At 36.9% G+C, this 27,864-nt stretch overlaps 1 protein-coding gene and 1 long non-coding RNA gene across 2 annotated transcripts; one reads left to right on the plus strand and one right to left on the minus strand.

Annotated features, from left to right (window-relative positions):
• Nucleotides 1-1,846: 1,846 nt before the first annotated feature.
• LOC126845790 (uncharacterized) lies at nucleotides 1,847-3,828 on the minus strand. Its single transcript, XR_007686827.1, has 3 exons — nucleotides 3,083-3,828; nucleotides 2,767-3,017; nucleotides 1,847-1,982 (listed from the first exon to the last, which is right to left on the minus strand). It is a non-coding gene; the product is annotated as an uncharacterized LOC126845790 (long non-coding RNA).
• Nucleotides 3,829-4,669: 841 nt separating this feature from the next.
• On the plus strand, nucleotides 4,670-27,809 carry LOC126845925 (uncharacterized). Its single transcript, XM_050584965.1, has 9 exons — nucleotides 4,670-5,159; nucleotides 17,935-17,985; nucleotides 20,212-21,371; nucleotides 24,751-25,047; nucleotides 25,121-25,488; nucleotides 25,579-26,295; nucleotides 26,397-26,583; nucleotides 26,689-26,958; nucleotides 27,194-27,809. Exons 1-8 carry the CDS (start codon nucleotides 5,111-5,113, stop codon nucleotides 26,953-26,955), a joined length of 3,096 nt encoding a protein of 1,031 aa, XP_050440922.1. The 5' UTR covers nucleotides 4,670-5,110; the 3' UTR covers nucleotides 26,956-26,958; nucleotides 27,194-27,809.
• Nucleotides 27,810-27,864: the final 55 nt, after the last annotated feature.

The raw sequence follows: 27,864 nt of genomic DNA on the forward strand, positions 1-27,864 counted from the left end.
GAACGTCTCGTCCTGATAACGACAATCACTCTGTACATATCTGGCCGTGCGCGGCCCGCAAGACAATAAACGTTATTATAGCTGTTATTACACGCGGTTGGGACGACGCACGTAAGGCCGGCGGCAGCCGACAAGGATGCGTGACGTTGCGCCGGTGACCGCGCGACGCAATAAGCCCGCCGAGGCAGCGGCGGTCGTTGCTATGCGCGTTCAAGCGGCGGACACCCGAACGGTGAATGGCTTGGGTGCGCGGTGGGCGTCTTCGTGGGTCAACCGATGTGATACATAGCCGGCGATATTACTAATATATGTATGTATCGTGGTCCGGGGTTGCTACAAAACGGGTTTGTGCCGATGAGTAATGAGCCGCACGTTTTATGGTATAAGGTAGACTTCTACCATAAAGTAGGTATATATATATATTATTATAATATTCTGGTTCCGTACCGATGACATTGGGCGGTTAGTTTTTTTTTTTCATATAAATATAAATATATTTATTATACAACATTTTTAATTTATTTTATTTTCTGAGATTTTCTAAACCACGCGCTGCGCAGTTTAGCTGTTATGCAAATGTAATACACATCGAAACGCCCGTACCGACCTACCGACGTCACGGTACAACCGCGGTACCCGCCAGGCCCAACCGCGCGCCGTCTGCAGTGTACAATAATAGTCGTTGTTTATTGTTTTTTCTAAGTACACACATACCGATTGGAACGTTAACAATAATATTATCATTGCATACGCCAATTCACCCTCATGTTATAATATCTCCGCTTCCTCTTCTAGAAGGAAGACCTAACCTGTCCGGCTGAGCAACAGTTGTCCACAAGCCAGTCAAGTAGCTTGGGACACAGCTTATACAAATCGAGTCCTTAATATTAAATCCTTTTCGAAGTTTGCATTTTTGTTACTCGCTCATACTTCATGCAGATACATCAATACCCATGGATGTGTCCTGCAATCTAGTATCTCTAATAGTATAATCCTTTATAAACCTTATCCATACTCCTCCTCCATAAACCCTCCATGATCCTCCTCCATAGTTCCTTAATACTCCTCCGTAATCCATAATGACGTCAGCACTGTGACACAAAACCTGACGGACACTATCTTTATTAATTGACCTCCACAATCCTCCTCTATACTCCTCCACAGCCCTCCACGACCCTCCATAACCCTCCTCTGTAATCCATAATGACGTCAGCACTGTGACACGTGTAACATGTTGGACACATTTTCAGAATGACCCTCAGCCATAAGACATACCCCCTCCCAATCGGCTATCAATAAGTAATGATATCTATTATTTATACATTGCGGCCAAGTCTGTTTTATGCCTCATTCAGAAACTGGCTAACTTTTACATATTTTAGAAGAGCAGTGTTGCTCGTGAAAGTATAGGAGTAAAGTGAGGCATAGATATCAGTTATCACTACTTTGATGGACAGAGACTCTTTTGCAAAATAGTATCCGGAAGTGGGAACTGGGCCTTCGAGGGGTATACATTTTTTTTAGCGACTTTAAATATTATTTTATTGTACCTACATCGAGAGGACGCCACACTACATTTACTGGCTCAGTCCGATTAACAGCTGGTAACACAGCGCAATATTATGTTACTTAAAATTTAAATTGTGGCGTTCAGGTTGAAATTATAATTTTAAATACAAATAACAAAATTTGAAGAAAAAAAAATGATATTTTCGAACACCTCTCTGTTGCTTTTTCTCTAATATATTGTAAAAAAAAAAAAAAAGGTTACAGCCGTTTAAAAAAAGCAAAACTAACATAAATGTAACTTTTTTATTTAAAAAATATATTTTGTTTAAATGTACACATGATTTACCTGCTACAAATAATATACACCTATTAACATGCTATTATGGTTAATTAACGTGGCCATTTCAACACCGAACCCGATTCTATGGGATTGCGATAGATAATAAGATACAGCTGATAAAAATGTCTGATATCTAAAAATAATTAATAACAGGTTACCAAATGACAAGTAAATATGGAAAAAACATATATTATAATAAATCTTAAAATAAAATAAATCCAACACTGTGCATTTTTATAAAGTATATTAAAAAAAATAATAATACAAATTATATAATAAATGTTGTATACATGTTTTGGTTTAAAAAAAAAAAGCGTCAGCTATAAAATCTTATCTTTAAGACAATTTACTAAATATTTTTCTAAAACGTATAATTTAAAAATTATTTTTTCCTTTCTTAAGTTAGATGGTCCTGTGTGTAAAAAATAAATGACATTTCAACTCGCGTGGTAATAACATGACCCACTTCAACTTTGATGAATAATTTAACCAATGGAAAATGTGTTTTTTAATTTTTTAATTAATGAAAACCGATTAAACGTTTTTATACAAACCAGAATCTTTTAAAGATAGACTTCTGCACAAGTTGTAATATTTAAGTTTTATATTTAGTGGGATCAACATGCCCCCCCCTCCCAATCCAATATCTCTTTTAAGTACTTGTTACAAACTCCTAGAACGCCTACTTTACAATAGAACTTGCTAAATTATCGAGTCTGGATACCAAAACGGTTTAAAGACCTCAATCGCATTCGTAGAAAAATAATAGAAACACACTATCGACTAGAGGAACAATATTAACAAGAGGAGATTGGCTGGTAATGGAAGAATTAATTGACAAGCAGATAGGATTAGCGGATCTGGGAGAAACCTGGGAAGGGTGTGACGTTACGGACAGAATAAAATAACATATTTACCTGACATAGTATTCTGAAGATGGCGATCGTACAGGTTCTCTAACCGCTGTCTGATGGTGTGCTTCTATGATGTCAACTACTTTTACCGTCCAACATTTTTACGACCAAGCCTTCTGGCTTTCTGGAGTTGACACTCATTGAGACGGTCATCAGCGTCATTAAGAATCGTAGCAGGCAAGATGCCGCGTCTACTAAACCACCTCCGTCTTCGCCTGTGATGGCCAAGACCATTCCAAAATTTAAAATGCCAACTGTAATTGCAAAAACAATTAACATGTAAATAGAAATAATTAGTTAAGTTTCGTTTAGTTCAGACTCGGTGGACGGATTGGTATTCGGTTAACGACGATTGCTTCTTATTTCTCGGATTGAATTATTATTGATGTTAGATGTTGTTGACCGTGTATCCCCGTGTTAGGCTTTCAGACTTGGGAAAGTTGTCTTGACTTTCGCAGATCCGCCGCAGAGTCCTTCTTTAGCGGAGCATAATGTATAGGTACCGCTTGGCTGCTGAAACTACACTAACCTCGGCCATTGGTTTCACCTGTGCTCCCTCGTTCAATGATGACCAATTCTGGTGCTAAAGGGTTTTCTCAAACACGAGTGTCTTTGTTGTACCACACTACTTGGGGGGGGGGGGGTAAGCTTTCTATTATTTCAATTTTTCATTGGTTTTCACGCATTGCTGAATTTCCAACCACCGTCGTCTCTGCTGGTGTTAAAAGCGTTTTTCTATTTCGAACTAGGGGGGAGTCAATTGCCCCCAATCGATTTGTTAGATGTCTCAGTTGACCATTCATTAAGAATCGGCGTATACAAAATTGAAGAGGCAGCCAACTGAAATGATAAAAATCGTTTATTTTTGGCAAATTGTATTCAAATGGTCAACTTGACAAAAATGGACAATTTCTGACAACCAGTTTAGTTATTTGAGATATAATGTACAGCCAATTGATTATAGTTATACCTAATGTGAATCAGGAATGTTTTACTGTCGCTAGAAATCAAAAGTCTTTCGGCAAATTAAATCTTATCAAAAACCACTTAGAACACTTCAAAGGTGTTCACAATTGAATGGTTCAATGTTGCTTTCTTCAGAAAAGGATCTAGGCGATCAAATTAATTTAGATTTAGCAAAACAAAGGTTTACAATTTTTTTCTAAGAAGATTTCTTATTTGACTTATATTATATTAATTTTCTTATTATGTGTACATTAGGGTGATTTTTTAAAAAAAATTTAATTTGCTTGAGCTGTTATATTTTTCAATAAAGGTTGTAGAAAAAAACAAACACACACAAACTAAAGTTTGTCCAAAACGAAAGAACTACAAAATCACAAAGCGAAAACGAGTGTATGAACCACCCTGTATAGGACGTAAACACGGGGAAAAGGCCTACAGGGATTTGCCCGGTGTTCCGGTGCTCGCTGTGGGCCTATGACTTAAACACAATATACAATAGGTATACACTGTTCGCTGTGTTTTGTTGTTGTTGGCTCGCTGGCACGCCGGGCGGCGCTGTGGTCGGCCTGGCACGTTTCGGGCGGCCGCGAGTTGCCCGCGTTCCGGGGGATATCCCGGAGTGTTTCCCAACAACACCCCGCCCGCCCCGGACGGTCCCGCGATCCGGACCAACACGTGTTTATCGGGTACCGCGAGCGTGGCGGGCGGGCGGGCGGAAACGGGCGCCACCGCTGCGCGCAAACCTCGCCACACCGCCACCGCCCGTCGCCGCCGGGCCAGACGGTCGGAACGCGGCCCCTCCACCGCACCGCCGCCGGTGCCGCTGACTCCGCGCCGCGCGCGTTGGCCGTATGCCTTTCCCGCAGCACGTACGGCGACGTTGGATTCTCGAGTCTCGACAGCCAGCCACCAGCGGCAGTGAGTACTGAGTATACCACTACACTGTAGTAGTAGTAAACACTTGTTCGGCGCGCGAGCTCGCCTGTTACGTCATTAACCATTTGGGATACTATTCCTTTTTTTTTTATTATTATTATTTTATTTACTATTATTATTAACTTTTTTTTTTTCGTCAAATTCAAATTATTTTTCTTATTACATTTTTTTTTTTTATTATTAAATTCGAAATCGTTTTTTTTTTTATCATTTATTTCGACGATCGTTTTTTCGCGCGTACGTGTTTGTCCGCTTAAAAAACGCAACATTTTTTTTTTTTTTAATCGCGTCCCGTTCGATCGATTAAAAACAACAATAATTATTATTATTACACACAATGACCGAGCACAGCTGCCGTCAACAGGTACGATTATTGTTCGTCGCGCACGACACTGTGGTTTCGGCGACAATCCGGCATCCGGATGTCTTTGGAATGTGAAAAACAATGCCCCGAAAAAGATTGCCGGGGGAGCCCCCAGTCAACAGCAAGATAAGTGAGTATAATAAGTGTGTTTTTGTTGTTTTTTTCTTATTATTAAACGGTCAAAACCCGTGTAAAAAAATTCGAAAATGTATGTACTACGTTCGTTGACGGCGCAGCCAAACGTAGAGAAAACGTTGTTATAATAATATTGCAACGTTAAACAAACAAACACCGGCAAAGGTATTGGGTATAATAATATTTACCGTTTCGACCGGAATGGCGCAAAACAATAATTAGTGTCGTACGCGCGCGCTCGGCCGCCGGACGCGTCCGGCCGTCCGTCGGATCATTTGCGCACCGACGTCCATCTATCGGCTATGATAATAATATTATTATTCTTAACGTGACATTTTATTTGTTGTTGTAGTCGTCAATGGCCCGCGGTGGACGGCGTTTCCTCGGGGCCAATTATAGAGTTTCCTCATACAAAAAAAAACATTGTTCCACAATAATAATATCCTTTTTGGCCGCGCTGGGATATTGTACGGTTACGGCGGAGTAGGCACTGTACGCGGAGAAATGTGCGGATTCCCCCTTCTCTCCTCCCGACCGCCGACGCCGCCTCCGTCCGTCCGTCCGTGCTTACGCCGCGAGCCCCTCCGCCGCCACTGCCGCCTCATCGTGCCGTTCCCCCGGTCAAACGGGTCACGAGGAGTCCCCGGCGGAATCCTACTCACGATATTCCCACGTTGCCGCTGTGCGTCGTCGCCGCCGCCGTAGTCCCCCGGTGTCTCGGGCCACGTCGGCACCAAGGTTCCCTTTATTGCGTTATTGGCATATCGTCCCTCCCTCCGCCGTTTACTACCTCCTCCTTGCGGCTTACACCTTCTTTAACCGATATAATAATATAATGTAAATATATATATATATATATATTGTTTGTACAACACTTACCTCTCTCTCTCTCTCCTTCGATACCCGCCGCCGCCACTGCCGCCTGGCCCTCACCGCGGCGCTTCCATGTACACACACGAGTCGTCCACTATGTTTACAACCGGGTTGGCCGGCACCTGTTTTCTCGTCCGGCCGTCTACGCGCATATTATAATGATAATATTATTCACACTTCACAGAGACAAATCATATATATGATTGGAAAATTAAATCATTATATTAACGTATCAAAACTTAAATTGAAAACGTCCAACACTTCCCTTTCGAAATCCAGACAAAGTACAGGTTCGTGCTTTGTAAAAACATTAAAAATAAAACCCATTTTCCTTCACAGAGAGGCTAGACATAATTTGTATTTATCTTTTTCCAGCATTGCCTAAAAGGACTTGAGCCCGGAAAATTAAACTAGAAAGATAGGTCTCGTGTGGCGGCTGACTAAAAACAAAATAAACGATTTTCTCAAAAATCAAACTTTTTCAATTTTTTATTAGGAAAAACCGAGACAAATAAACTACACGTTGACCGTAATAAATTATCGACAGTGCTTATATTATTATAATATTATATCTACAGATACGCATCGAAGCATTCATTCCAATGTGATTTTGCCACTTTCAGTTAGAATATAATATATTTCCCGTGTTGACATCTGATATTCTACACCATAATGATACATTTTTTTTTTTTTAAACTGCAGAAAATTCCGTCACAGCATAAACGTGTTATCCTCGTGTGTTGTGCACGTAGTCCGCAGAATATACATATTATGAAAAACCGCGAACACGGTAGTTCAATAATTAAAGTGCAGTAGTTTATTAAATTGTCTCGAGAAATATATTTTTATTTTTTTATTTTATCATTTTTAAAGCACTCGCCGTAGTTGATTAACATTATAACATTTTTTACTGCATAATTATTATGATATACTCTATTTGTCATTCCGAAAAGTCACGGACAAAACCAAATTTGTTCCTTTTTTGAGCTTTTGTACTTGCACCGATGTCTCAATCAGTACGTTATAATTATTATTATTATTATTAAGATGTGTGTTTTTTTTAAAGAAATAATAATACTCGCTCGTTGTTATGGTACCACATATTATTATGATACAGGTACAACGTAATAACAATATACTAACGAGTGGGATTCGCCGACCCGATGAGTAATAATAATAACAACACTGTAATATAATATTATTATAATATCACATGTATAATACATATTATTATTAGTGTTGGCGAAGAAGACGGCTCCGTTTTCCATTACGTCACCATAATATTATGTCGTTTCAAGGAAGTCTAAAATCAAAGCGTGGTCATTGCAAAATCATTGGAAAAAAAAATTCCATACAGAGTGATTCACTATAAGGGACAACACACTCATTTTGTTTTGAAAAATAATTACAATTTTATCATTTTCTTCTTAAAACATTTTTTTTTTATACATTATATTTTCCACGATTACAAAACACCAAATATTTACTTTTTTTTTCTAGTATTTTCCGGCACGCTATTGACTTTTTATACTTAAACGGTAATGTTTGTGTTTAAATAACTTTCTAAAATAAAAACTTGTCGATAATTTCGACTGGTCGACAACCGGTTTTGGATATAATTACTTTTAAATTCATTAAACTTGAACGTTTAGGACGGGAAGGTAAAAAGCGTGGTGGGAGTCAAAAGTCAATTAAACGTATTCGTTCTCATTTAAGTTTCAAAAGTCTATAATGTCATGGAAAATACTAAAAAAAAAAAAAAAAAATTTCCAACAGTATCTAATATTGTACAATGTAAGACATAAGTGTGTTCGTTTAAGAAAAAATACAATTTTTTTATTAATATTATCCTAGCAACCTAGAAATTGTACCTACGGTTAAAGTGAAATTGGGGGGGGGGGGCGTCTCCTAATAAAAGTTTCAATTGGTCTAATAAGGACTTTATACATTGGTATTTTTCACTTGAAGAGTGGTCTCGGCGTGATCTCAGAGTGGATCCAGTGCTGATGTCGTTTTTAGATTTGCTTCTGATTCTGCTGCAATCATAATGTAGTCTGCGTGATATGTCGCTATGGTTATTTGAGCGTTTTCTTGGGTTTGAACGCCTTTTGTTTGTCTCTCTATTATCGTTCTTACTAGATATTATTATATACTCCAGCGCTAGCAGCATAGGGCATAGTGCATCGCCTTGTCTTCATCGACCAGTTTCCACACAAAATTCATCTGATGTCCGTTGATTGTACCTGACATTGCACTTTGAGTTTATGACTCATGTTTAATGTCTAACCCAATTTCTCTGGTTATATTTAAGGATTCTCTTGTAATTGAGTCGTATGCTTATTTGTAGTCTACAAATAGGAGAAATAAATCTTGATAAGTTTTAAAGTTACACTAAAGTTTAAATTTTAGAAAGGTTGGAGTGTGCATTTCTCAACCACACTTCCGTCCTAAATTTTAAGTTTAAATAACTTCAAACATATTTGTTCAAAAATGGTTATCAACCGCAATCAACGTTGTTTTCAACGTAAATGATTTTTAATTTAAAAATTCAATTGAATATTTATCTTAAGTACTATAATATAATTTTCATTAAAGTTTTAAAAAAGTTGGCAAAGCTCTAGCAAATACTAAAAGTAATAAAAATGTAAATATTTTCTGATAACGTACTAGGTATAACTTAAATAAATAAATTTTCATAAAGAAACGCCTCAAAATTCAATTATTTCAAGAGTTAACCAGTGTAAGGCGTTTTATATAAATCGCCAATGCTAATACAATACATTATAATAATATACATACATACATAATATTACAATAATATGATAACATGAAATGTGTACGTTTTGATATGTAATTTGGATTGGTAATTTCTAAATATATAATATAATGATTTTTTATGTGTTACCATATTTCGAGATAACACATGTTTCTTTTGTACATAGGTGTACAATTTATTTCGTATATTTATATTTACATGACGTCGCGTTTAATTGAAAATAATCGCATGAATACATATATATACAGGGTGATCCATTTAACGTAAGACACTCATTTAAGTTTTGAGAAACAGAAGGTAGAAATATGTAGCGTTTGTAAAATAATGTAAAGAAACATAATTTCAAAAAAAGATAGGCTATTTTCTTCACCTAAGGGTAGTTTAACAAACGACCACGACAGCGTCTTACGTTAAATCGATCACCCTGTATACACGAGTTTATATATATAATAATATACATAATATTAATTAACAAGCCGCGGCGTTATCGGCACCTCTTTAAATAATTACTTTATTACTCTTACACACACAATGGCACGTCGAATGCGGATGATAGAAGAAGAATATAACTTAGATATAAAAAAAAAAAAAATACTTTTTGCCCCCTCTCCATATAAATGCGCTCTGTAATCGTCCGTTAGTTATTTCAACAATAATACATTACAATAAAACATTTTATAATAATTATTCTTGTAAAAAAAAAAAAAAAAACGTGTGCACTAGCCACATTAACCGCTGATTAGATATACTGTGTATGTATATTATATTATTATATATATATTTTTTTTTCGCCGCCAGTTTAGACAGCGCAGTCAGACACAGCGTGTATGTACGATGATGATGATAATAATATTATAGTGTTTTCCTTCTAAACTCTCTTTTGTGTGAGTGTGTGTTTGTTAGTGTGTCAAATATTATTTTACAAGTATTTACTTTTACATATTATTATTATTTCACTTGGAAAACGTCGACCGCGCATTTAAAAAAAATCGGTATTGTTATTGTTGTTCATCATTAATTATCCTTTTTAAACGGCTACGAATTCCGGCTGCGGTGACACACGAGCACTACTACAGAGCTAGCAAACAGGAATTATTATTAGTAGTTACCTTTGCATTAATAAAATATAATGGACGACCGGACAAGGCGTTATTATCGCCGTTTATTTTCCGTCAAACAATAATAATAGTATTTTATGTGGCTTTGAAACGCGATACGTATGGCGGTGGCTCTCCTTTTTACGCAGGTAGGCGGAAATAATATCATTAAGAACTTAGAGGAAAAAAAAATTGTGCACTCAAACCCAGGGGATGGCTACAGTAGTTTTAATGTGGTGACGCAAACGGTAGGACTATATAAAGTCAGCCTGCTGTCTAATTAGAATACAAAAAAATATATATAATATGGTGATAAGATATCAATGATAATAGTATTTTGATGATGATAACAGAAATATTTTAAGATAAGTGATAAAAACTTGATTTATCATAATCGCTTAACAATGAGGATTTTTTTTTCGTTTGTGTGGCCATACTGGTTTTAGTCGTTCTGCTTACTTCACTATCGCATACATGTGCTTGTATAATATTATGTTAGTTCTTATATTATTATTCAATACTCCTTACGACACCATAATAATATGATCGTCCCATTGTCTTTAGGTCACAATTTTGCGGTAGTAAAGAATTTTACAATATTGTTCTTTGATATTATAGTAATATCATCACAGACTATTGCACAAAAAACAGATAGTTAATGGAAAAATGTCGTGAAAATCTTTTAATTTACCTTATTCTTTTCCTTCACATTTTTAACTCTTGGGTTCGACGCTATACCTGTTTACAGGTTGACATAACAATAATAATAATATATTATGTTTCGGCGTCTTCTCCCCTCCTCCCTGTCCGCCTCCGCTTTATCTCGCGCCATGTAATATTTGATCGTTTTGCAATAATCCCCGAACGAAACGAAGTATAACATACAAAGTCCAAACGTCGTCTACGATAACAAATAATAACCAAAAGGTGATACAAAAACACTAGAAAAAAAAAACTCATCGATGAGAACCGCAAAAACAAAATGTTGCTACAAAATTCTGATTATTTCCGACAAAATAATAAATATATTAATAATAATAACAGCTATCCACATGCCTGAGTATTCATCTACAAGTGTCAATTCTGTTTTTCCTAACAAATTGGTTACAGATTTCTGTAGAAAAAATCCTTACAAATCTGAAAATATTTCCACCCCTCCTCCGCCCACTCCACGCCTTTGCTGTATATCCAAAGAATATCCCACTCAAGTTTGAAAGTAATTTGATTTTTTTTTTTGAGCTGGAAACGTTGACACTTTTAGAGTGGTTTTTTTTTCAAAGGGAACGGGTGAACTTGTTCAACTAGGTCTTACAAAGTTTAGCTTTCGGTTATGATTTCTTATCTTTTTATACTTGTTAGAATAACCAAAAATCGAATAAAATACTATTGTCGACAAAAGCCGCCGAGGCCTTTGACAACGTTTACCGCGGGACAGCGGACACCGCGGCGCCGTCGTCTCGGAACGACGATTCCTTCCTCCACCTCCTCCATTTACAATGTTGTACCTATATTTTATAAATAAATAATAGTATATATCATAGTCAAATGCGCACGGCCTTCATTCGGTTATAAATATATTTTTTTCCATCTATAATGGTGTCTGGCTTACGTGGTAGGGTGTTTTCTAAAAAGGTGCGGCGGCGACACCGGTCACATCTATTTTATTTCTATATATATATACATATAGTTTTGTCAGCGTGTACAACGGGTTTGCACCGGATACCTGTATATGTATAATATTAATAATAATAATATTATTGTAGGTGAGAGAGAGAGAGAGAGTGAGTGAGTGAGTGAGTGAGTGAGAGGGACGTGTGGCGCGTATACAATAATATAACGTGTGCACGGGCAACCGGTTTTTGTTATCCGTGGACTGGACGGCGCCAGCCGGGCGGCACGCCGGCAGCAGGTAAAACAAGATCCGTTCGGACGGAGGCTTGCCTGTCCAGGCCCCCTCGACGCCGCGCCGCCGGTATGAGGCGGCTGGAGAGTCTGGACAATTATTATTGTTATTATTGTCAGCTGCAACGTGCACATCCAAACGCACAGCTCTAGTTCGAAAAGAAAAACCGTTTTATTTATACATGTAATATGACGTATGTATGCGAGTTTCCGGGCAAAACGGTTTTTCAAATTTCCGATTTGATAATTATTATTATTAAGAGTATTGCTCCTCGTACCCGCAGTCCTATATAAACGTGACCCGGCCTGGATGGCGTGTAGGGGAGGGGGCAGGGGGCGTTGACATTTCGGATGACGTACATACGTAGTACGTACCTGCAGTACAACACCGAACGCCGCTTGCGCGCATTCCTCGCCGCGCGCGTCTCCGACCTCACCGGCGTAAGCGCTTTTTTTTTTTTTTTTTAACGCGTACACAGTGTTTTGGCCCGTTGGCTAAGTGTACATGTTGTACTTTTGCGTTCCTTCATTTTTGTTCCGTTTTGTTGTTTTGTTTGCACTACTGCAAAGAGGAGTCAACGGCAGAGGCGCAGTACCGGCGGGAGGAGGAAACCCGAGGTGAGCGCTGACGGAGAAGGAGTGGAGGCGAAGGTTTATAAGCCGCTGTGGAGTTTCTGTTTTTTTTTTAAATTTGTTTTTATTTATAATCTCTCCAGCGTAGGTCGACGTTTGTGTATACTCAAAACGGTAACATTTCGATATGATATTCCGTCGCGTTTTACATAATATTTATAATAACATGACGTTTTGTTTTAAGCGTTCGTTCATATTTCGCAGTATACGTCACGCACACACATGTGTATATATGTATATATATACACTAACAAGTGTATGATATGTAATATAGCGGTCGGTGTAAAAACACATTGCGCCGCCCGCGTTTACGCGTACGACATCGAAGGTCACACCGGTTGCGGAGGACGGCCAACCTGCCGCGCGCACACAGACACCTTATGCACCCGCGCGTACGCGGTGGTAAGCGGCCGGCCGGCCGCCGGCAACGGCCAACGACAATCGTATTACGTTGTGAAAAACGGATACGCGTCCAACGGACGAGGAACCGTAACTCGGTATTTTTTTTTTGTACGCCAGCCACATAGAAAGTAGTAACGCGTGGACGAACGTTGTGGTGGGCGTTCGCTGTGCGTAGTGGTCAACAGTGCGACCAAGCTCAATTATTGCAATTTTTCACTTAGAAATTTTGAATTGACCAAAAATAATTTAAAAAATAACCGCTTGTAAAACGTTTTTTGAAGAATCCAAGTGTATTTTTTTACAAAACTTCAATCGGATTATTTTCGAAAACGTACTTGCCAAAAGTAGGATTACATATTATGTAAATAATAAACAAACAGTGACATAACAGAACCCCCCTGTAGGGAAAAGACCTTTGAGAACACCGAGAATGCGCCGAGAAGATGGTCCTAATTGGAGGAACCTATCGTTGGACGGACAGACAAGGTTGGAGACTTGATTGTGAGACGGGATGGTCCTAAGGGCCCAATAAACCCAAGAAAAAGAAACTTGTTCCAAGTGGAAACATGAAACATGTAGAACCACTGTTTTTCTTAAATATCGCTTTTACAAAAAACCTCACTTGGAGAAGTTTACCGAATGTGCCTGAAGCCTAATATCAATTCAGCGTAGGCTCTCTAAATGGTCTGTAGAAGCCAGAAAAGAAGAAGATACAAAACCCACTGCTATCAATCCCGCCTGTAAATGTCCCTTGATTGGTAACAAGTACTAAGACGTTGGCTGGTGCTGGTAAACGAATTAAAAAATTAACAGAGCCCCTGATCGATGAAAATTTGTCAGGAATATGTTTACACACAACTTGGTGGTGTTCGTTGATCAACTGCACGAACATTTCGAATTATCGCATTCACATCGTTCCAAAAAAACCGGTTTTAATAGGATTTGTGAATATTTAGTAGATCCGTGCTCGTCGAGGTCCTTTCTTCTTCTTCGTGTGCTGTTTAACTAAAGAATACTGGAAACAAATATATATATAAAGCGTTTTTTTTCAACAGAGCGAGCCGGTCGGGTTTAGGCCAAGTTATTTTGCCACGGTTATTGTAAACCGTACCGTTGTATACTACCGGACGGGGAAAAAAATACATTGGTCGCTGATACGTTTAACGGTCTGTAAAAAAATTGTTATTAGGTCAATCGCGAGCCAGTGGCCTTCTGTCTTGTAGTACACTTTACCTATAGGACCCTGGTACCGAAATTCATAAATAATATTATTAAACTTGCCAACTTAAAATAGAAACATGATTTCGAGTATGTCATTTTCGAATGTTATGATATACTCTCTCTCTCTAAAACCGTCTTAAAATTGGACTACTTAAGGCGTTTTACAATCTATCAAGTGGACTGCCTTGTTTTGGGATGAAGTTGGATGAATTAAAAATGCAATACCTACTACCATAAAGTAAATACGGCTACACGCTGCTTTGAAAATTAGCTAAATAATTCAATACTGACATTTGGTCCATTTGGTGGTGGCCAAGTGGTGGGGAAAATTACAATGTAAATGTGAGCTCATTTTTTTTACTACTCGAAAGTCGGTGGTTATGATTCGATCGTTGGACGGATCGCATTGCTAGGTATATTCGGCGGTGCTATCATTATAAATTATACTATTATAGCCATAGCCTATAGCCCATAATTAGGTAGGTAGGTAGGTCAAGCAGACGACCCGATTTTGCCGCACTCGGTCGACGAAACCGCTGCGGTAACAGAAATCGTATACCACCGGGTTGGGTTAGGTTAGGTGTTTAAAAATTGTTTTCCAAAATATATCTTTGCTTGCAGTCCGCAATAATTGTTAATTATGCAGTCATTATTATACTAGAGTGCACGAAAACAACTTGTTAACCACATTTTTGGGCTTACTATTGTGGTAAATCCGATATTGCTCTCACTGGAGGACAACCTGAATAGCTCATCTTTCTGTTCTTATTATCATTCCCGCGGTAGTCATTATGTATAATAATAACATTAACATTACACAAACGTCGAAATCGATCATTTTTCTGGCTCCACAACTCGCGTCGTTTTAAATAATTTGACTGGCTTTCGTCCAACCCGCGACAAATTATCGCACGGACACACGCGTTTAACGCTTAATATGATAATTAAGTGTAAAAACAGCGAGCAATTTATTTGTTTATCTATAACGGAGGAGGAGGAATAGTAGTTTAGAATTTTATCATAGTTTATGTAATTCAAACTACGTTGGCTGCAGCAGCTGCCAACCATACTGTTGTATACACAAATATAACCACCGATGATGAGTAGACGTGTGATAACATAAAAAAAAAAATGAATTGTTTTTCGCATAAGCCTCGAAACGGGCTACTTATAAATCAATACATAATTATACGTAGGTATAGACATTAATCGTGTCTACACGTGTAATTTATAAGTATATGTATGTAAATTCGGTTATGAACGTTTAAAAAAATACCGCGTTTCCTTTGTTTATTGGTTAAATTTTAATACACTAATCAAATAATTAACTAACTCGTCGTATCAATAAAATTATGTATTGTACAATAATATTTACGCGTTATCAACAATGCGTGTCGGTTGTATTTTTTTGTTTTACCATAATAAAATATGTGTCTTTGTAACATATGTTAATAAACTAAAAAACAAAACAATTGTAATTTCTTAGCACGAAAATGTTGTATCGAGTAAATAATTTTAAACGAAACAAACAATAGAAGGTAAATAATAAATAATTTATTTTAGAAGATTGTTATAATATATAGACATGACGTCTAATTGCGTGTAGTGTAATTATATTATGTTTCATATTGTTCTGACCTCCAACAGTGTATGTATTTTGTTAGTTTTTCCAAAGTTGAAAGAATTCGGAAGTTTACCTGAAACAGAGTGCTCAAGAAAACTGAAACATTCTTTTTTCTGACATAATATGACATAATATAATTTATTTAACACCACTCGTTCAGTTTTCCAAGCAATGAAAATGGATCGCTTTCAATTATACAAATATTATGCCCTTCTAACTTTATCGAACGTGCCGTGCACTTAGTTGATTGGTTCAAGCTCAAATAAAAATTCTTACTCTTATTGACGAGTGGTTTTATTTCAAGTTCAGTGGTATGTACATTAATTTGTATTTAATGTTGTGTCTTATTACTTCTTGCTCGGCCACCGCAATCCTCTCTGTATCTACTCCGCACTTGTATATTTTTATAACATTATCCTTCCACCTCTCATTTTGTCCGTCTAACATTCGCTCTAAATCTTTAGAATCTAAAGTTTAGATCCTAACCCGTTCGTGGCCGACGTTGATGCAACTCCCCAACTACTTCATTACACTCGTTTCTATAATTATGTCTAACCTATAATCACGTGTTTTACTCTCCCCACATTCTCACTTTAGCTACTTTCCCGCTTTCCTCCGACGTTTCTCTTGTCCGTTGCCGCCCAACACTCACTTCCTTGCGATTTCCTTTCACTCCTACAAATTACAATATCATTCTGTCACTAAACACCCTCGTTGCCATTCCTCTTTCCACTTTGGTCTGCACAGTGATAACTGACGAGGAACTAGTTGTTTTCTTAGACTACTGTAATAGGGGTAGCACTGGAGAAAGTGAGTAGTATATGGTCATAGACAGTAGAACTAAAGACGAACAGGACCTAATGGTCGGAAATCGCACTCTTCCCAAGCTGTGATACTTACCTTTAAATATTTAGGAACTAATATAAATAATACAAATAATATTATGCATACAACTAAGGATTTCAGCAGCTAATAAAGGTCACTTTGCGCTGGGAAAATTATTTAAGTCAAAGTTACTGTTTGGCCAAGATCAAAATCAACCCTTAACCCTTTACACAAGCTATCTACGACCGATTCTATCTTATGGGTGCGAAACGAAGTTGTATTTAATTCTCACTTTGGTGACATTTTTAAGTCTGGCGCGCCCACTCCACCGCCCCAGCATCCGACCTATTGACTGACTATAAGTGTGGACGAAGATCGCGTGGTCGGACGCAAACTAAAAAACTGTGGTCACCGGCCTAATGCTTATTGTATACCGTTTGTTGTGTACTACCCGGTCCCTCCTCTTTATCCCCTGTCCTCTCGTTTTACTGCATTGCCGGTCATCATAGCTTCCTTTACCACCTCCTCCTCCTCCTGTTCCCCGTCACCTCCCGCCCTAGTGTTTTTTTTTTAGCGCAGTGATCTCCGGGTCCGCCGCGCGCGACAGGTGGTAAACCGGTTCTCCTCTCGGTCGGTCGCCTCTGCCGCGTCCGTGTCGTAGTAAGCACAACACACAAAAAAAAAACCCAAAACAATTAAAAAATAAAAAAACCTCATTATAATATACTACAGCTCTCTTGCGACCTTGAACGGCCCGGGGAGATCCCTTCTGGTTTTGGACGTGAATGGGAAGGATAGTGGAGGATACGACGACCGCAGCCTCCTACGACGGAGTCGCGGTAGTTTATTATTTTTTTCCCGAGCCGAATAAAAACAGTCCTAATAAAATGGTGTATATTTATTTGGCCGCCGGGTGGCGTTTTTTTTTTTTTTTTTGTCTTTAGGGCGACGCTAATATTAGCTTTTGGCCCGTCCGAGTTATGCGCGCTCTCTGCCCACGTACGTGCAACATACAACCGCGGCCGCCGGTACATTATTATTATTATAGCGTTCAATCCGCCGCGACCCATCGTACACTGTGTTGTGCTATACAGCTGTCTTACTACGCAGCCGGTACGACGGCGAACCGTGTTGTTGATGATGATGATGATGATTACATTATTAATTATTGTACAATTCCATTGACCTCGGTTCTATGTTATTATTATGTATTATAAATATTTAACACACTTCCAATACACAAATACACAACCGCCATAGCGTTTCTCCGTCTCCGCGCACTGGCCGAATATACCGTGTATTATTATTTTTGTGTTTTTAATAATAAAAAAATGTACACATTTTTTAAATTATTATTTTGTCGTTGTTACCATTTGTTTTATTAATCTCGAATGGGTTTTTTGTTTTTTTTTTTTAGTTGACGATACCACAGGGATCGACATGAGTCCCAGTCACAACGAACACAAAAGTGAGTGGACAACACAATAATAATATTATTCAGCTTTATGGTAAAGTCAAATTTTTGGCAAAAATCAACTGTAATCAATTTTATATTATTATTACTCTTATATGAAAGTAGTTCACCTCTTGTGTTGTTTTTCTGAGCGTTTTTTTTTTATTGAGAACCCAATTCGAAATGTACACATTTTAGGTAAAAACCATCTCAGCTTTCTAAAAATAAAGTTAGAAAATGTCTCAAATTTTGAGCAACACAAAAAAAAACAAATTTTTAGATTATAAACTCAATTTTATTATTTTAATGACAAATTTGAGTACACATTTTTCATCGTAACAGACATGCAGTGTAATTTTCAACAGGGGAAACAGACTTTGGCATAAATCTTCTGGGTTGTAAGTTGGGGTGGGGGGGCATCGTAAAGTTTTCATTAAAATGACTTTTTATTATCGAAAATAAAAATAAAACGTCAACAGTTCGGCTCAATAAATGTTTTTTTATTTTTGTTCATAGTAAACTACACAATAATGATTTTATTTTTTTATAGTATATGTCGACCTTACTCTTTCACAGAACTTTTGTAACGTTCACCGAATAGATTAAATTTTTTGAACAATCATTGTGTACAAAAAAAAAACGTTCTATCTGGTGATCAAATATAAATTGAAATTGTGTGTGGAAAACGTGTCCCACGTGCTGCTCTTAGGGTTAAAGATGGAACTGCTCCTCTCCTAAACGGCCAGTGTATTTTGGAATAATTAAATAATAATATTTATTATTATAATCGGTTGTATTAGGTACACCTAGTCTGGCGTTAAATGGTAATATTGGCAATAGTGATAAACTATATTAACTGTGATAGTATTGTTATTTTATGTTGCTGTTGGCGATTGTGGACCACATTTTTCACGGTCAACTACTACATACTTGTGTGTGTGTGTGTGTGTGGTGGTGATCAATAGGGCATAGCCTCGTCCTACGTTTCGGATTACTCATTTTAAATCGGCTGTAACCGCACAACAATACTCGTTGATAATATGTTTATATACCTATTATATATATATATATATATATATATATATATATATATAACATATTATGTAGAACGACTCCCTCCCTCAAAAGTTTCTAACAGAGTTAGTTTAACCAGTTTTTTTATACAGAACTCACCATTAGTACATTTGTATTACTAATAATCATATATTTTTATTAATTTCACAATAATTTTAAAAAAAACGTTAATTTGAATTTTTTTTTTAAGGGCCACGCGCCCCTTTTGCCCAATGGATGGCAACGCAGTATAGTTAACTCCAAAACTGCCTGTTATATTATAGTGGCCATATTTTGGGTCGTTTCATTAGTGAGTTGAAGTCCCGTGTTTTGCTGTAGCCGTTTATCAGCGAATGGGGTGTACAAAACGCTAAGTTATACAAATAAAATCAAAACCAAAAGTTTTACATATATATACATTTGCATTGTTTATTGAGATTTGAGACAATATATACATAAAAAATACACATAAAATACAATTTTTGATTATCCATCTCTTCTAAGCATAGCTTGTGGTTAAAACGCTCAAACAATATAAACAAATAAGTAACAAAACATATTATACAGAAGAAAATAATTTTATGAATAAACTTGACATAATATAAACAGAACCGGTAACTTTAAATTATATATTATACTTTCTTCAAAACAAGAGTATGACAAACTAATTAAAATAACCATTTTTACACAATGTTTTTAATATAATTTTTATTTCTATTTAAGTTTGAAAAGTTGAAAAAGTAATATTGTACTTTAACGCAAATAATAATGCTTAAAAAAAAAAAAAAAATGAAATTATTTCCAAAGTAAACTATAGTTATGGGCGTTTAAAAAAAACATCCGGTATGATAATTTAATATAATGTTAGTTTTTTAATCCGTAAACCGTTTAATAATAAAATAAATTGTATTTGCATTCATTTTCATGGTGTAATCCAAATTTGTATTTATTAATACTTGATTCCTGAATGTCATCGAAACTTTTGCCAGCAATCGCATTAAGAATAGTTAATTTTGTAAATTTGTTCTATACATATTTTTATTTTTATGGGGGGGGGGCATGCCTAAGTACTTGCTAACCCCTTAAATGGGGTTAACACGTTTTCCCTGAAACATGTTGTTACTTGTGGAGGTTTTATTAAAAAGTGACTTAAAGAAAAAATATTGACGTTTTTTTCTTTGTCCGCAGATGTCATATGCCGTACAGACAAAACGGCGCCGCCCGCGGCTCCGCTGACGACGGGCAACTACTTGCATAAAAAATTCAAAAAAGTTGCCACGGCCGACGACTATTCCGCCGACGCCGTGGTCGCCGCCACGCCCGCGTTGCCCACAGACGAGTACGGCGTGGAAGGCGTCTGGCGGCACAAGTGTCCCTACTGCAAGACGGTGTGCACCAAGCCCAGCGCGTTGGCCAAACACTTGCAGGTGCACTCGGACGAACGGCCGTTCCCGTGCGACACGTGCGGCTTCGCGTTCAAGACCAAGAGCAACCTGTCGAAACACTGCAAATCGCAGTCGCACACCGAAAGGCTGGCCAAAGAGGAACCGCCGCCGGAAGAGGTTGCGGCGGCGGCCAAACCGAAAATATACAAACCGAAATTCCGCACGGCCTCCCTGTACGCCAAACCGCCGGAAGACGACGCGCTCTGCAACGACGCCGAGCCGCCCGCCCAACGGACACCGGAAGCGGTGCGGCGGCCGCCGGTGCTGCAGCAGCCGCTGCCGCTCAGCGCGCCCAAGTACGACGCGACCCAACCGTTGAACCTGTCCGTGACGGCGGTAAAGCAAAAACGCACGGAAAACGGCACCGGCGTGCCGGCCGAAAACGACCGGCCCGAATTGAAAGGCGTTTACAAACTGTTGTTGAATCAGATTGTCAATTGCAACGGCGGCGTCGGCAGCAACAAGGTTCGGCCGGTTTGCAAAATGTGCGGCCTCAAGTTCAACAGCCACGAAGACCTGGCCAGGCACGTGTGCGACACGAGCCCGTCGAATTACAAACCGCACGACTCCAAGACTGTGGCCATGCCGCTGCCCTCACCCGGCCCGCTGCTGGGCCGTACGCCCCTAGTCGAATTCCACAGGTCCAACGAGCCGGCCGACGTATCCGCAAAGCCGGCCGTGTTCGTACGGATGGACGACCTAGGACAGCAGCAGCACGGCATGTTGGCCATTTTGCAAGGCGGAAGGGCCATACCGTTTGTGCCTGGAATGCCGGGCCCGCATACGGCTTTGCCGCCGCCGCCGCACCAGATCCGGCACCAGTACGACGCCAAGCAGACTGAACCTCCGCCCTCGAAAAAAACAAAACTGGAAGACGAATACGTTATATCCACTTCACACCAGGTAAATTCCAAATTATTAAGTATATTTATGGCCTATAATTAAGTTTAATTATAAAAACCAAAATGAGTGCTTAAAAAAGAATTTTTTTTTACCTTTGTTTGAATAAAAAACTAACTGCGTTATTAAAAAAAAAACTCGTTGAGGCCACACAGATAAAGTTCTTAACTTTCAGATGCTATAAGTAACTTTCCTGTAAGACAATTTTTTTGGAAGAGCTGTATCAAAAAAGTCAACTCGTGTTAAATTCATGTGCGGCGTCCACTAAGTAAAAAAACTATTGTTTGGTCGAGTGTCATTAAGTTGTTTTCATAATGTAAGCACAAACGAAAACAATACAAGAAGATAAATAAAAAATAAATTATTGATCTGAAGCCGGTTGTTGGTTGTCTTGTGTTTTTGAGAAGTATGATAATTTTGTGGCTAGACGTTGTGTCTGGTGCCAAGGACTGAGTAATATAATGTAATTTGACATCTGTCAATTGTTTCTTTCCTCTTCGTAGGCTCTACATTCCTTAAATAGGTGTTTGATACTAATTATTATTCCACGTGGTAGCAAATGGTAGGTTCTTGTTTTTTTTTCACGAGACTCATGTCTATGAGTTATTTTTGTGCGGCTTAACTCGAGGGTTTAGGTCGTTTGGTGATAGTTTTTTTTATTTTATCTAAGTACCTACTCTTGGTGAGCTTTAATTGTATATATCAGTTAAACTCTAGAAAACGTGCGATATTGTGTAATAGTAGTCACACAAGTATATAAACATTTTTTTTTTTAAGTAATTAATTAATTTTCTGTGAGTTTTGAACTGCGGTTTACTTTTCCTCAGAAGTATAATTTATCGTCCTTATGTAACTAACAAAGGCGTGGAATTACAATTATTAAAATCAATCGGAGCTTTTTAATTATTATTATGTGACGCGCGAGAGTCGCAGTTATTATAATTTTTTTTTTATATAACCACAAAATCGATTGTATAGGTTTAATTAAATTTATCGTTTATAATAACACAACATTATGACGGTTAGTGTACGGTAAATAATAATAATTATAATGTAAATATTAGCTCAATTTTAAAAATCATATTGAAATTATTATTATAATATAAAACGTAGGTAACCGTGTGTAATTGACTGCGTTATTTTTGATTTTGCCGTTCCTCGTTTTACTTACTTTATTCGGCGCCGTTACATTGACAATAATAATTTTGATTTAAATGCTTACCGTTTTTTTTTTTTTAAGTACTAGACTGATTTATAATATATTTTAAAGCACATTTAACAATAGTGGTAAAAATATTGTCAGTTTTAAAATAAATTCAATTTACCGTTTTTTTTCAAATAATAATCACGGTTATCAGTTATCAGTAACTGTGGTTACTGGTTTCAACCAAAAAAAATAAAATCCCGTTTTTCAACGGCAACATTTTTTATGCATTAAAAAAAAAGGGTTTCTACCATGATTAAAATATACCAGGTTATTGCATATCCCCACTCTATGTGATTATTTTTTCACAAAATGGCAGCGTAACTGGCGGCATTCTCATTGGCCGATATTTACCTGCGTAAATTTGAAAACAAAAATTGTATTTTTACAATTTTATCAATTAAAAAATACTTATTCCAATACAAGTTACTAATACCACCTATGAGAGCCCCTAGAAAAGAAAAATGAAACTAAGTTATGATGAAAAACAAAATCAAATTTTATACACACAAAAACTGAATAAAGAAATAGAAGAAAAAAATAATAAATTAATCGAACAAGCCGGAAAATTATAATTACAATTAATAAACAACTAATATTAATTAAACTATAAACACTTTTATTTATTTGTCCATTCTTCTTATTTAGATAAATTTTTTATTTCACATTATAAAATATATATAGACAATTAAAAAATCTGTATCGAATAAAAAATCCAAATTAAAAACTAGAATTTCTTATATTTTGTTCATGTGTAAGACTTATAACACTGTAAACTGATAAGAGAAAAATAGCTTATCAGTCAATAAATTTAAACCAATAAGAACGCTGCCCGTTATGGTGCCATTTTTTATTTTGCGTCTGAAAATGTTAGGAAGAGGGGGTAAATATGCAATAACCTGGTATATTTAAATTATGGTTTCTACTTTCTTACAAAAATTACCTACCAAATTTGTCATATTTCATATGATTGTTTAGTATAAAAATAAAAAAATGCATTTTCCCTGAAAAATAATCGTTTTTAATTCCTGCGAATACGTCCAAACAATAATAATTTCCAATTGTTTTATGGCAAAAATAAATTGTTGAAAATCGCTACGAAACAGTAATCTAAATGTATGCGCAATATTTTTGTCACAAAATCGTTGAAAAAAAAAAATTATACACTGTATATTTTTAAATAATTTAGCACTAACCGAACAGGCAATTATTTAGTAAAAAAAAAATATACATATATATATATGACTACTAAGCATTTTTACATTAATAGTTTTTTTTTTTTTTTTAATATTTTATTCTTTATGTCTAATAGTCATACCTAGCTTTATAGCCGCTTCGCGTTATTGTGGTTTAATACCATATATAAGACTGATTAATAAACAAAACTTCTCAAAAATAGTATAACAGGCACATTTTTGTTTTCTGTTAAACCATCCGTGCATACACTTAGTACCATTACAATAACGTGCGTAATATTATGTATACAACTGAATAGAATTATAAATAAATCATTATGATATAACCAATTCAATTTAGACTCGTTGACATTGAGATGAATCTAGACGTGGTGTTATAGTGTAGTTGTATTACCTTGGTCGATGTCGAATTATTCACGTGGTTTGCCATAACTATATTATTATTATTATTATTAACCTATCACATAGGTAACTCGCATAACAACCACTTGACCTATCAAGTCTCTTTTGTTGGGATAGTACCTACCTAATATGTTGCATAGGCTAAATTATTAGAATATGACCTATAATGTGTACTATATCATATCTGTATACTATCTATATTATGTTGTTGTTGTTGTAATAGGATAGATAGATACTCTTCATATTGGTGGTTTAAACTCAAATTATTAAATATTTTCAACTAATTGGTCCAAACGGTTAGGTGTATTTAAATTGCAATGTGTAAGCACTAATTATGATGTAAATTATAACTTGTGATGTGTAATAGATACGAGACTATGAGAAAAGCCTCAATTAAATTAAGCGCAGACGAGGCCACCGGGAAAATGGTGTCTTCCTGGTAGCTCTATTACGATACAACGATAATTTATTGATGAGTTGATTAACAATAACAAAAATATAATATTAAAATAGTATTGTAGTAGAGTGGATTTAAGCATTTAAAAAAAAAATGTATTAATTGACATTGTTCTTTTTTCAGATCACTACTACTACTTCGGTAACTACAAGTACAACGATGGCCCAAAAATTTGTACGACCAACATCACTGGCGTTCAAACCCGGTACCTTCAGTACAAACCGGATGTTGCCTGTTGTCAGTCCGGACACGCCGAGACCGAAGAAAAGTTATCAGCAACTCTATTTGAATGGTCACGCTTACACGTATCTGGGGCTTAAATGTTCTACCAGGGTATTTTATTGTACACTCACCAAATGCCAACCGACGTACACAATCCTTCCAGAAGTCAATAACATATCTATGTACTCTAACTGGAAGGTAAGATTTTTTACCATGTTTGCAAGTTTATTGGATAAACATTTTTTTTAAAATTTTGTTTCACAATAATTAGATCTGTACCGATGTGGGGAATAACGTGTTGGGTGTTCGAGGTATGGACTTGTACGATTCGAGTCAGCGAAACAATAGGTATACTCTGGCAGGTCAGTCTCACGACTACATGGTTGCTCATTCTTCCTACAAACATCAGAAGGCTTCGGACAAGTCGAACAAAGTGGAAATCCCTTCGGCCGGTAAACTGAAAATATGTCCTGGTGGTTTCGAGTCAAATGAAGACTACGTGTACGTAAGGGGCAGAGGTCGGGGACGATATGTTTGTGCTGACTGCGGAATTCGCTGCAAAAAACCGTCCATGTTAAAGAAACATATCAGGACTCATACTGATTTGAGACCTTATACTTGTACACAATGCACATTTAGGTAAGATATTCTACTTTTCTACTACGGTTGACAATTACTTCAACCGTTCCTATGAAATAAGTTAATATGCTCGGTTGTTTTTTTTTTCAGTTTTAAGACAAAGGGTAACCTGACTAAGCATATGAAATCCAAAGCCCATTTCAAGAAGGGAGTTGAGCAAGATCTTAATCCATCATCGTCGGATGAAGTAAAACAGCTGGATTCTGAAGACATGGAAGACTATTCAGAAGACAACATGGACGAAGAAGATGATATGGACGAGGATGAAGATGACGATGACACTTTGGACAGGCTTGGTTGGCGTAAATCTCAATCCGATTTTGATGCTGCTCGTTCTTTGTTGAGGCTATCTCAAGTTTGTCCGTCTCAATCGCCACAAACTAATCACGCAAAGGCGGGCATTCTACCTTACGACCATCGACCGGTATCGTACCCATATCAATCTCCTTTGCCACAAACTGAACCTGAGGTCCAAACAAATCATCAACAAATCGTACCTGTAAAACCAGTCAGTCAATCTCTGCAGTCTAGTAACTATTCAGCGGTTTCGACCAGTCACCCGTTGACTGTTCCCAACACTATGCCCGTAACTGTGCAATCCACTGCTACAGATTTAAGACAGTTTAATTCTATACCAAATAACGGTCAAAAAGCGATGGGCAACAAACCTATGGATTTATCACGTTTCGCAGGAAATAAAGAAGTAGAACACGCTACTAAAACGCCAACAATCGTATCGCCTCCGAAAAAGCCAAAAGCACTGTTTAGGCAGCCTACAACAAATGGCCCATCACAGAAATATACTAGGTACGTATCTAATTCATATAGCATATAAAATATTATTATGACTGTAAATCAATATATCTGTTCGATGATGGCCAATATGTAATCGTTTAAAATGTTTTTAGTATTTTGGAAGACGGCCGAAGCAAGTGTATGGTATGTGATAAAGTTTTCAATAAACCTAGCCAACTACAACTGCACATAAACATACATTACTTTGAGCAACCATTCCGATGCGAACCGTGTAAAGAATCATTCCGCACTAAACATCTCCTACAAAAACATTTAGATTCCAGCTCTCATTTAAACAAAGTAAATATTCTCGATTAGTTTTGAAGAAGTAAAAAAATATAACCTCAATTTTTTATTTCAAATAAAAATTAATAATTGTTAAATGATGTCGTTTGTTTACCCTAGGTGAACACCATGTCCACTCAAAGTGCGGTCGTCAAAAACCCAAGACCATTCGAGTGTGCCGATTGCCAAGTGGGTTTTCGAATTCACGGACATTTAGCGAAGCATTTGCGTTCAAAAATGCATATACTTAAGTTGGAGTGTTTGGGGAAGATACCGTTTGGAACTTACGCAGAAATTGAACGATTAGGATTAAATCTGAACGATATAGATACCACAGATTGTGACAGTGCACTGAAGAGTTTACAAGCCAGCCAAAAGGCCATTTAAATGGTAAGCAACAACGCTTGCTGAATTTTCTAAAAAAAAAAATAGTATGGTTTTGACGTGGCCAAGAGGTTTAACGTGGCAGTGCTTCTACGTTTTAGCCGTGGCTCGAACCTCTGTCACTGGTCGGGGGCAACTGTCTGGAGAAAGAAATGGCCACCCGACTGGTGCAGATGGAAACGGGAAACCACTCCCACCATATCATCCACAAATATTAAAGTATTTACATGTATTCTTGCAGATCTTCACACCGATGTACACTAATGGTTGATGACCATTTGGGAATATATTAAGCGCTCAACTTGATAAAAGACTGACTTCTAGAGTTATTTTTATTTTTTATGTTCTAACATCTAGAAAACTGTGATAATGAGACTTATATTACAACATTGAAAGATAAAAAAAAACATAATCACAGACACTATTGAGCGTCAACATGTTTTACCCAACATGTCATTAGTTTTTTTTTTTTTTTTTATGTCTTGTTTTGTATACATATATTATATTGAATAAAAAAAAATGGGTTAAAATTTGGTATGTAAAATGATACGTAAATGTAAATAATAAGTTAAATTATATTTTTACTATATTTTTCAGTAAAAATATAACCTATTGTGTTTGGTACGATATTGTATATTATTATACATGTAAAAAAAAAAAGGGTAAGACAATATTGTTTTCGGTCTTTTTAGCCTGGTAAAATGTGTCAATTTTCTTTCTCGTAATGATCTTCCTCGACTTTTATTGTTGTATTCGTATTTTTGTTTTGGTTTTTATCAGTTAGAAGAATTATAAGTGTAAATTATTATTATTTGTAATATTAGGTGCCTATTTAGATTAATATTGTACTTTTTATGTGACATTAAACGATAAAACATCATTGTCTGTTGAATTATTATCGTGTTTACTACT

The sequence above is a fragment of the Adelges cooleyi genome, unplaced genomic scaffold, assembly GCF_023614345.1.
Source record: "Adelges cooleyi isolate 19-005CV unplaced genomic scaffold, UGA_ACOO_1.1 ACOO_flye_CR_arks_rails_tigmint_CR_PRNA_8, whole genome shotgun sequence".
NCBI lineage: Eukaryota > Metazoa > Arthropoda > Insecta > Hemiptera > Adelgidae > Adelges > Adelges cooleyi.